This window comes from Euprymna scolopes, chromosome 40 (assembly GCF_053919585.1).
Source record: "Euprymna scolopes isolate OS-2025 chromosome 40, ASM5391958v1, whole genome shotgun sequence".
NCBI lineage: Eukaryota > Metazoa > Mollusca > Cephalopoda > Sepiida > Sepiolidae > Euprymna > Euprymna scolopes.
The window spans coordinates 44903279-44914894 of record NC_136521.1 but is presented as its reverse complement, the minus strand read 5'-3'; the positions used below and the strand labels follow the sequence as shown (position 1 = coordinate 44914894).

General features: G+C 34.3%; 1 protein-coding gene across 4 annotated transcripts in view; it reads right to left on the bottom strand.

Annotated features, from left to right (window-relative positions):
• LOC145265515 (sodium/hydrogen exchanger 9B2-like) overlaps positions 1 to 11616 on the bottom strand; it is a 79748-nt gene that overhangs the window by 8759 nt on the left and 59373 nt on the right. For all 4 annotated transcript variants that reach the window (XM_080121426.1, XM_080121425.1, XM_080121423.1 and 1 more), the window contains one exon: positions 820 to 894. In XM_080121426.1, coding sequence (XP_079977552.1) covers positions 820 to 894 — 75 coding nt within the window. The remainder of the gene's footprint in view (positions 1 to 819; positions 895 to 11616) is intronic.

The window sequence follows — 11616 nt, the reverse complement described above, 5'->3', positions numbered from 1 at the left end:
GTTATTTAACCAAAGGCTAAGGGTGAGGTAACCCTGACAGAAACCTCCAGAGGAGCTTAGGCCCTGTAAGCTGCGGCATATATAACCCACTGGCGTGTGGAATATACTATGATGCCCAGCAACCTAAGTTCCAGTCATGGATCAAATGGCATGGTGGGTGGAGAGGGCTCTGTAAGCCGTGGTGAAGGCAACCTCCCTAGGAGAAGGAAAACTCTGATATAAAACCTGTGATGACTGCTGCATCCAATGATGTTGACTTGCTCTTCTTTTTGGATCAATGTGGCAGTTGTTCAGAGAGTGGGATTGTTTCGGTGCAAAGTCTTTCCTCACTATAAATGCACAGGCATTGCTCGATATAAATTAGATACACTTTTTACCATCTCGTGTATCTTGACAGCAAAAAGGGTGCTATATCAAGTAATGGCAATGTTCGAAAACGAATTTGCTGGCATCATCATGTATGTATGTAATCTAGATCTTATGATTGACAAGAAACTGAAATCTTAAAAAGATCTCCATCAGTCCAATAATTATTGCAGCAAGACAAAAAGAATCTTAAAATCTATCTGGCAAATATACCCTGTTAACCAAGTGCAAGAGAGATTCAAACAATTGCACTTAAAAGATCTTTCGCTTGGAATGTATGAGATAACGTACCTAACCAGAACAAAATGATAAGAAAAATTTAAAAGAAATAAAAAAAGAAAAAGAAGTACAGAAATGTATGACGACGAGTGGGGGGGATGAAGCATTGCATGATGGGAAAATTCACTGAACTAAAACATAATAAATAAAATGGATAGAGAAATTAATGCTTACAACGTCTCCATATTGTTTAAAAAGCGTTTTTTTTTTCTCTTGAGCCATCGACAATGCCACAGAGCCAATCGCTGCCTGACAAATAAATAATGAGATAAATAAAATATAAAATAAAAAAAATAAATTAAAAAAACCCCAAAGAATCCGAAAAACTAAAATAAAAAGTAACGCCAAAAAAAATAAATCAATAAATGCAGTTTTTCAAGGCATGAACAGTTTTCAAAAATTTATAATTCCCAAAATAAAGATTAACTTTTGCTATTTTTAAAAATTTCCCAAAATTAAAGACTATGCAAAAGTTAGATTATTTTTAATTCTTAAGACTATTGCTCTCATCTTGGATGTTCTTTGCACAACGTTTCAGCCGATGTAACCTCCAGCCTTCTTCAGGTGTATCTTGTCCAACTTGGGAGTCTTTTGTATTATTTGGATTTTTCTGACTACTGTTCTCATCATCTTCAGTGTCATTTTCACAACATTTCGGTCGATGTAACCTCCGACCTTCTTAAGGTGTATCTTGTCAAACTCGGTAATGTTTCTGTTGAACTTGAGAATTTGGACCCAATTTCAAACAGAACCTTTTATTTATTTCACAGGGGTAGCATAGTCTCGTTCTGTCAGCCATTGCTGGATAGACATCCTAAAGAATTCACAATGGTATTTTTTGGTCTCCCACACTGAGAATTCCAGAGTTTGACAGAAACCTTCCTGAGTTTGACAAGATACACCTGAAGAAGGTCGGAGGTTACATCGACCAAAATGTTGTGAAAATGACACCCAAGATGAAAACAGTAGTCCAAAGTGTATACGCAGACGGCATACACACAAACGCGTTTACACATTTTGATTTTGGATGTCGATGTGTAAACATTGACTACTACAAATAAGCAAATTCTTACACACTTTCACCATCATTACTAGTTATACTGAAGTAGTCTTATCAGCCTTCTAACACATATTTAACTCTTATCCTCGATTGGCATTTGGGCCTTGATAAGTAGTAACTCCTAAGTAATAAAAAAAAACTATCTACTGAATTATCATGTCACAGTAATGAAAATATCCAAAAATTACAAAAAACAATAAGTAAAATAAAATTAGCGAAAATTAAGTTTTACTGATCTGGCCAAAGATTTTCAGTTTTCGGAAAATAATTATCTCCCTTTTATTACTATTTGAACTCTCTAATTTTTTTTTTCTTTTTTTTTTGCTAGATTCAATTTTTGCTAATTGTCTTCAAAAACTTTTCATTAATAATTCCTTTTCTACATTATCGCTTTTTGTAATTTTTTAATATGTTCATTACTGAGACCTGACGATTCAGTAGATAGCATTGGTTTCACTTGAAATTCAATATTTCAGTTTTCGAATTTTGCTACAATGATGAAGAACCACACACATATATATATATATATATATATATATATATATATATATATATATATATATATATATATATATATATGAAATTACCTTAGCGTATGACCAGATATAAATGTCAGAAGGTATAGAAGAGTTATTTCCCTTTGACTGTGCTGTCTTAAAAGTATTTAAAAATACTGGGCGGAACAATAAAATTGTCGCCCCTAAAGAAAACAACACTATCACTTCATTTTAAAACTTTTATTAAAAAAAAAACAATTCAGATAACTTGATTATGTTGTAGAGCTGACCTCTATTCAATGTAACCGCCTTCAGCCTCAATCACCGCCTCAATACGGGTCCGGAACTGGGAACATGCCTTTTCCACAAGTGCCGACGGGAGTTCAGCGAATACTCGGCAGATAGGTGCGATCAGGCTTGCTATGGTGTTGTGGAACGTCATATTGGTGATATTCTTGATATATGACCAAACGTAGTAGTCCAGTGCGTTCAGGTCGTGGGAGGAAGGAGGGGAGGGAGCAGTGAGAGAAGTACATAGCACTCCTTCTGAAGCCAAACCTGGCTCTTTTTGGATTTGTGGGTCGGTACTGAGTCCTGCTGCTCAATTTTGGGTCTGCCACCTGATTGCATCAGAGGATCACAACATTCTTCAGCACATCCAAGTATACTTTGGTGTTGACTTTTAAGCCGACTGCAAAGATGTGAGGTGGCATGATGTGGCCCTCACTTGAAACCACACCAAACTGTGGCTGGAAACTTTGCTTTCATCACCCTGGGCATGTTCCAGTTATTCATGACAATCCAGCGATGCATTTTGAGGGTGCTGGCAATGGTCCTGTTGTCATAACTCGGATCGGTAGAGAAAATGAGTTCTACAGCGGCGCATCTCCGATTTCGCTCATTGAACATTGTATCACTTTCAAACATGATAGTAGGCTCCTATTGCTCTTTAGATTTATACATAACTGAACAAATAAAAGATGGTCTGCAACTAAAAAAGAAAACTGGTTTTCATCAAATGGAAATGGAATCATGTTGTCTTTTCTAGGGTGACAATTTTATCTTTCTGCCCTGTAGATTTAAATAAAAGTTTATCATTTTATATTCTTGTGCAGTATGGCCATGGCTGGCCTTAGGCCATTGCACCCGAAGTATGTGACTTGGACCTCACACTAGTGGTACTCTCAACTGGATGGCCTCATGCCATCTTTTTATATACAGTTTTTTTTTTTTTTAAATAACTAGTCTGGCTGCCCGCCGTTGCCTGGGGGTTTGGAGGTGTAAAAAAAAAAAAAGTGGTAGTAGGCAGGCAGGTAGGCTCGAACTTGTGACGTGAAGGCAGAAAAGAAAGTGAAAGAAAACCTGATGTTTTACCACTACGCCATGACGCGACTGGAAGTGCAAAGTTTTCAAATTAAACATAGTCGATCAGAAAGATGATTTGCAGAAATGGCGTTGCTTTTAAACCTCCCACGAAAGTCGTTTTTAATGTGGGGGAAAAGCAGCTAGGCTAAAAAACGGGGCACTCTGGCAGTACCGAAATAAATAGTAAATGTCTCAGTATGAAGGGTTTCCGCTACATTGACCAAGGACCAATTACAGAACAGATACTACTCACGTGAAGGCCGGGAGTTGGCGGTTGCATTCGATTAGTTTCGCTTCATTTACGTGAAAAAGACAAACACTCCAAACGAGGGAATTTTTTAAAACTTGATATAAAAAAAGATAGAGATGATGTCATTTGCAAATCTGAGATAAAATCTCCATTCCTAACGATTACTACGATATTATTCCATTGATTACTGTGCACGCAATAACCCTGAGTGGTTTCCAGGCCTTGATAAGTGGTGACTACCATGTAAAAAAAAAAAAAAAAAATCTAGGAAGTATACAAAAACTTCTCTCGAATTCTAACTGATGCGAGAACCCCCACCCAAAAAGTCTTTCGTGGACATACAGAAACGCGTACGCCCATTTTGCTTTTTGTATATTTTAAAAACAAAAATGCAGAAAAATTAAAAAAAACAAACTTTATGGTGCATACATTAATGAGAACTGTTGCAATACGAACGATGTCATATTCCAAAAGTCACATAAATTAATCAAATAGAGTTTTTTTTAACTAAGAAAATCAAATTTTATGGCGTGCAAGACATTATGTTTTGATCCGCCATGTTTAATAAATAAGGGGAGACAACTTAAATCGAAATATCAGGATCAAAATCAACCTTGTAATGGCTACAGTTTCCTATTAAAATCGCTAAAAATCATAAAAAATGATGTTCTATGTAAAAAAAACTGCTTGATTAATTTGCATCATTTTTGGAATATGACATCTTCATTTTAAGATGGGTACATACATCGTAAAGATTTTTCTGCAATTTAGTTTTTTTTAAAAATAAATTTAATTCCGAATAAGCACCCAAAATTTATCTTTCTATGAAATATTTATATTAAATGCATGTATAAATGGAGAATTAAAAAACTGTGTCTAACTGTGGCACTATGTCTTAGTGTCCCGGTGGTGGTGGTGGTTGTCACCCCCCCCCCCCCAGTATGGCCAGGAGGTGATTTGGCTGTAAGCCGAGGGATACACCGAAATAAGAAAACAGAATGCAATCCCACGATTCCCTTCCTTTTCTCGATCTATTTTTCGTCCGGACAGCATGGGGTAAGACGGATATTTTCGTCTCTCCGTAAATGAGGAGAGGGGATACCCCCTCCCTCAGCACTAGTTAGGGCTAGTTAGTTTTGAAAATCTTACTGTTAAGTTTATTGTGAAAATTAATTAAGATCTGTAATATTGTAATATATATTTTTTGTAATATAAATAGATAAGATTATTTCTTATATATTACAATTGTGTCGTGCGTTGTTTGTGCCTGCATTGAATGTCTGCCTTAAGTCAAACAAAACGGGCCTGGAGACGAAGAAGATTCCAACCATGTCAAACCCTCAAAGAACAAGACGTTATTCTGGGAGAAGAAAGAGCCAGCTACACCCAACATCTCAACATCTCAGGTATGCTTTTTCTCTTCATCTATACAAAAAGATGTCTAATCGACAGATCTTCATATGCGGACCATTTCCAAGACATTTAATATTACACACCAATGACCAGCCTATAGGTTTACAATGAAATATATTTCATAAAATTTTTTTTATTTCATTATGAAATTGAATGTTTGAATTCGTTAGAGGTGTTTTGATTGTTATCATCATTAAAGTTATTTGAATTTCTAATCACATTTGTATTGTTTTTTTTTGCTATCAATATTGATGTTGGAATTTTTGTTAGATGAGTTTTAATTGTTTTCCTTATTCAAATTATTCTGAAATTATTCACACGCCAATGACCAATTTATAGGTTTACATATATTTATATATTTCTATGCATTTATATTAAATGCATGTATGATTGGAGAATTAGATTTCCCCACATTAAAAAAACTGTCTAACTTTGGCCTCGTTTGGAGGCAATTAAATAGGGAGAATGGGTTAGGGTTAAGGTTAGGGTTAAATTAAATAGAGACAATGACTGTCGGTGGTTTGTGTCTCAGGCGAATTCGAGATGAAGGAAATTCGAGAGAGAACCAGCCTTTCAGTATTAACTGTAACGGTGAATGTTCCGACGAACTGCAAGCACTTGTACCCGCTCTACATAAATACACCCGGCAAACCCGACAAGCAGCAAAATCCCACCCCTTCACAGTTGAAATCCCTAGATGTAAGAGAGCCTTTTACTCCAGTGGTTTCTTTCCCAGAACCGCTAGACTTTGGAATTCCCTTCCGGGTTTCTGCTTCCCCAACTGTACTGACATGCAAAAGTTCAAGTGTAACGTGAACCGACGTCTTGCTGCCCAACTCCCCACCTAGTACCCTTGTAGCCTGTGTCCCTAATAGTACATCAAAGTGGCAATGTGTCTTGTTTGGGATGAAAATGTAATGATAATAAAGAAAAAAAAGCAGGACTTTAAAACAGTTGAAGTATGTGACGAATTTGAAGGAATTAATTATCTTAGGATAAAAAGGACAAGCGGTTGCAGGTTCATATCGCATCAGGTTCACCAAAATATTGAGCTGAGAAAACGCAATGGAGTTTCATTCTATACTAATAAACACCTTTATTTGTTATCTTCATTAGTAGCATTGGTAGAATAGAGAAACGTGTTAGTAGGTTGAAGTGTTCTTTTGTAAAGATAGAATTAATATCATGCCGGCTGGTTGAAGGAGAGAATAGTTCAGTTCCATTTACCCATGTTTATGGCTAGTAGTCATCAAAACGAAGGAAGCCAGTTAAAGGAGAAAGAAAGGGCAAAGACTTCAGTGTGTTTGCGTGTTGTTGTGGGTGACTGCGAGTTGTATCGATGAGAGCAGTTCTTTAGCATGATAAATAAAGTTTGTGTAGGTACCGCATGTGGAAACAAATGTGAGTTCGAAGAAGGCTGTTGTTAGCTTGTAGCACTCATGTTCTGCCTGGGGGCCGAAGCCCCAGGTGAAGTCTGCTGCCCAACAGGGTCAGAATGAAAGAGAGTTGAGAGTTTCAGATTTCGCCTTTTATATACTCTGTCAGGTGATAGAGAATTGGCTTGTGATTGGACAAGCCAAGGAGAAAAGGGATTTCAAATCTCAAGTCATGAGAAACAGCTCCTGCTTGTGATGTAGCGAGTGTCAGCTATTACAATGGTTTGTAGTTGCCTGAAACCACAGTATCGAATTTTGAATTGGAAATGCGGATTTTATTTAACTTCTCTCTATAATGGAGATTTACAAAACGATTCTTCGTCTTGTGGTTGCGCTTACGAAAATACTCCCAAGGAAGAACTACAATTGAGGAAGCTAACGGAATTTAATGAAGAATGGACATGCTTAAAAACGAGGAAATGATGATGATTGTTTCCAAAAGAACTTGGAGAATAATACTCTTTCTATGAAGGATTTATACAAACTGTGAACTGCTTTCAGTAAGTGAATCCCTCTCTTTCTTCATCTCTCTCTCTCTCTCTCTCTCTCTCTCTCTCTCTCTCTCTCTCTCTCTTTCTCCCAGCTCTACCCTTTCAAAAATGTTACTCAACAAGAATTTTGCTTGTAAGCCAGATGGAAAATTCTTGGCAGTCGGCAGATTACAGAGTTTTTCCTATCAGAACTTTCACCTTAATAAAAATTATTTCTTTCAAATTGTTTTTCTTTTCTTTTTCTTAATGTTTTTTTTTTAATTCACTTCAAACAAGGCACAGTGCCATTTTGAAGTAAGGGGCTACTATCGGGGACATAAGTTGCAAGGATATTATGAAGGGAGATGAGCAGCAAGATGTCTGTTCGCATTACACTTGAACTTCTGCATGTCAGTACAGTTAGGAAAGCAGAATCCCGGAAGGGAGTTTCAAAGACTAGCAGTTCTGGGGAAGAAACCATTGGAGCAGAAGGCTTTCTTACACCTAGGGATCTCTACTGTGTAGGGGTGGGATTTAGCTGCTTGTTGGATTTGTCGGGGGTATTTATGTCGAGCGAGTACAAGTGCTTGTAATTCTTCAGAGCATTCACGATTAAAATACTTGTAGAACAGGCAGAGGAATGCAACATTTTGTCGATGGGACAGAGGCTGAAGCTTAGATGACAGTTTAGGACTTATCAGGTTGGTGACTCTCTTTTGAACCCTGTCCAGGCATCAGAGACTAGTAGCAGATGCACCAGCCCAATGGCCTTATAGAGGTACAGGATACTTTCAGGTGTAAGTAGCTTTCTAGCAAGGTAGAGAGAGCCCACCTTCTTCACAGCAGCCTCTTTGTCTGTTGAAGGTATCATGGTAAAAAAAGAACTACCATATATTTCAGCGTATAAGGCGACCATCAGATAAGACGAGGTACAAGATTGGAGCAAATTTTTATAAATTTATCGGTTGCATGAGACGACGGCTAAATCATGAAACCATGTTTGTTTAACCTAGGCTAGAGATTGCAACTCCCGGTGTCTTATGAAATATTGGGGTTTAAAGATGACTTTTAAACTTTAAGAGTCACTAGCATTTCAGCCCGGCGTTGCCCGGGTGTTTGGAGGTGTATGTTGAGCAAAAAAACAAACAAAAAAAGCGGTCAATTTTTTTTAATTTGACCCCCTATTATGACCCCTTAAAATTTATTGTTTAGGGCTCAAATAAAGTTATTAAGTTAGAGCCATGTCCAAGGAATCTATATCTAAAATTTCACGTGTTTAGACTAAAAATTGTAGGAGGAGTTTGGTAGAGTTCTCAAAGGTCAAATCGTTGAACTTTGACCCCTTAATCGCCAAATTTCTGGCCGAAAACTGATTACGTCGATTTTCCCAAATCTCAGTATCCTGTATATCAAATTTCGAATCTGTAGGCTTAAAATTGACAAAGTTATTGCGTAGGGAAATGTACACAGACACACACACAGACACACAGACACTTTCACTTTTATATATATATATATATATATATATATATATATATATATATATATAGATAGATAGATATAGATAGATTTATGTTATTTATTTATTTATCTTCAGACTATTATCCTCATCTTCTAGTTGTTATGTCACAATGTTTCGGCCAACTATTCCTCTGGCCTTCATCAGGTGGTTAATCGCGACGAGATAGGAATGTCGAATCATTTAACTGCATTCATAGCAATTACTGCCTTCCATAGTTGTTGTTGTCTCACCACGGTTTGGCCAACTAATCCTCTGATCGGCTTTGGGTGGGATCGATTGAAAAAATCCAATCTTAAAAATAGTCTTTCTTCTCTTATAGATAAAAAAGTTTTTACAGGGGAATGTTTTACATTACACCAGCCAAGGTTACACCGGTGTAATGTAAAATATTCCCCTGTGAAAATTCTTTTTTCTATTGATAAGACAATTTTAAAGATTGTCAAGCTCAATTATCAGCCGACCTAATATTGTAAACAAAGGCAGACAGAATTCGATGAACGACATTATCATTATTATTTTTAATATATTTTTTTTTGCAAATTAGTCCATTGAGCAAATTATTCCTCATAATATACAATATTCAATAAAGGATTAATTCTATAGCAATGCATACGAAATCTGCATAAATTAAAATATCGTGTTTAAGTATATTGTATGACCGGGCAACGCCGGTTGTCCAGCTAGTATATTATAATAAAGTTGTACAGTGTAACCCGGATGTAAGAGACCTGAATGTAAGAATAAATGGATATGAGAGTGATTTTCTCTGGTTTCAAATTAGAGTCTGTGTTAAAGTATAGTATAATCCAAATATAAGACACCCGCATATAAGAGAGACGGAGGGGGGGTAAGATGTGTCTTATATCAGGGTTACACTGTATTTTGTATACTTGTTTGTTCACAATTTGGTTAAGATATATAAAAGGTAGACTGGTTCACAAATAGATTTGAATACTGAAAACGGACTCACATAGTTTTATTCCTATATAATTTCTATATGTACTATTTTTAAAAAAGGGACCAACATTCAAGGAGTTATCTCATTTGCATATTACATTAAAGAAAATCTGATTTAATAATTAATTCTAAATTTTTAATGGAAATTAATAATAGAATTGTTTTAAGTATTCTATTTAAAAATATTATATGAAGTTGATTTATTTAATTAATTTTTAATTTAATTTATATTTAATATGATTTAATAATTAGTACTAAATTTTTAATGAAAATTAATAATAGAATTGTTTAAGTGTTCTATTTAAAAATATTATATAAAAGTTGATTTATTTAATTAATTTTTAATTTAATTTATATTTAATATGATTTCCTAGTTTTCTAGTTCGAAATTTTTAATGGAAATTGATAATAGAATTGTTTTAAGTATCTGTTCAAAAATATTATATGAAGTTGATTTATTTAATTTATTTTTAATTTAATTTAAATTTTATATGATTTAATAATTAGCTATGCATTTTTAATGGAAATTAATAATATAACTGTTTTAAGTATTCTATTTAAAAATATTATATAAAGTGGATTTATTTAATTAATTTTTAATTTAATTTATATTTAATATGATTTAATAATTAGTATTAAATTTTTAATGAAAATTGATAATAGAATTGTTTTAAATATCTGTTCAAAAATATTATATGAAGTTGATTTATTTTTAATTTAATTTAAATTTTATATGATTTAATAATTAGCTATACATTTTTAATGGAAATTAATGATATAATTGTTTTAAGTATTCTATTTAAAAATATTATATAAAGTTGATTTATTTAATCAATTTTTAATTTAATTTACCTTTAATTTAATTTTTTTAATTATTAGTATAAGCAACATCAGCTGCATTTAAAAATGGAAGAAAAGTTTCATTTAACGTGAGTTATTTCCCTTTAAACTATGAGATTTTGTTTCCCTGTTTGAATTTCATAGATGAAGATGACTGTTTTATGCTTCCAAAAATCCAGAATATAATCGACTTCCAGAAAAATGGTAACAACTTAGGATATTTAATGTATCTTAAATATTATGTGACTAAACCCTCCACCCGGCAATATGTTTTTTACGGCTTTGTATTACTGTACACATAGATTCAAAAAAGTTGTCAACAAACAAATATATAACAAATAAATGTTATCAAAGGCAAGATAAGTTACTTTTCTACCAAACTGGATATATTTTTTGTGTTTTTGTTCAATGTAATATGTTTATTCAACTCGAAAAACATGCAGTGTTTACCGATGTATTGGAAAATTCAAAATGGCGCCCGACTCTCTCTTTAACACGGTAAGTTTGGGAAAAGGTGTTATAAATGATAAACTAGACAAAATACTATTAAAAAAAAACACCGAATATATGTCAACTAATGTCATGGTAATATATATTGAGCGAATTTCTAACAGTATTTTGTCTAGTTTATTATTTATAACACCTTTTCCCAAACTTACCGTGTTAAAGAGAGAGTCGGGCGCCATTTTGAATTTTCCAATACATCGGTAAACACTGTATGCTTTTCGAGCTGAATAAACATGTTACATTAAATAAAAATACAAAAAATATATCCAGTTAGGTAGAAAAGTAACTTATCTTGCCTTTGATAACATTTATTTGTTATATATTTGTTTTTTGACAACTTTTTCGAATCTATGTGTACAGTAATACAAAGCCTTTTTTACATGTCAACGTCGGGTATGTACAGCTAGTTTGTATATATTTGTATTTGAAAATTATTAAGAAAAAGCATCTATTATGTATACTCACTTGGAGTTTTCACACAGGCCATCATGAAAGATTTCTCTCTATCGACAACCTGTAGTGTTCCCCATAGTCTAGGTGACAACAAGTCTCCCCATTTTTTCCAGTACTCTTCACCTATTTTGATAACATTTGCAAATGAATCTGTGTTATTGCAACAGCCGTTTACCATTGATTCATCTCTGGCAACGACCA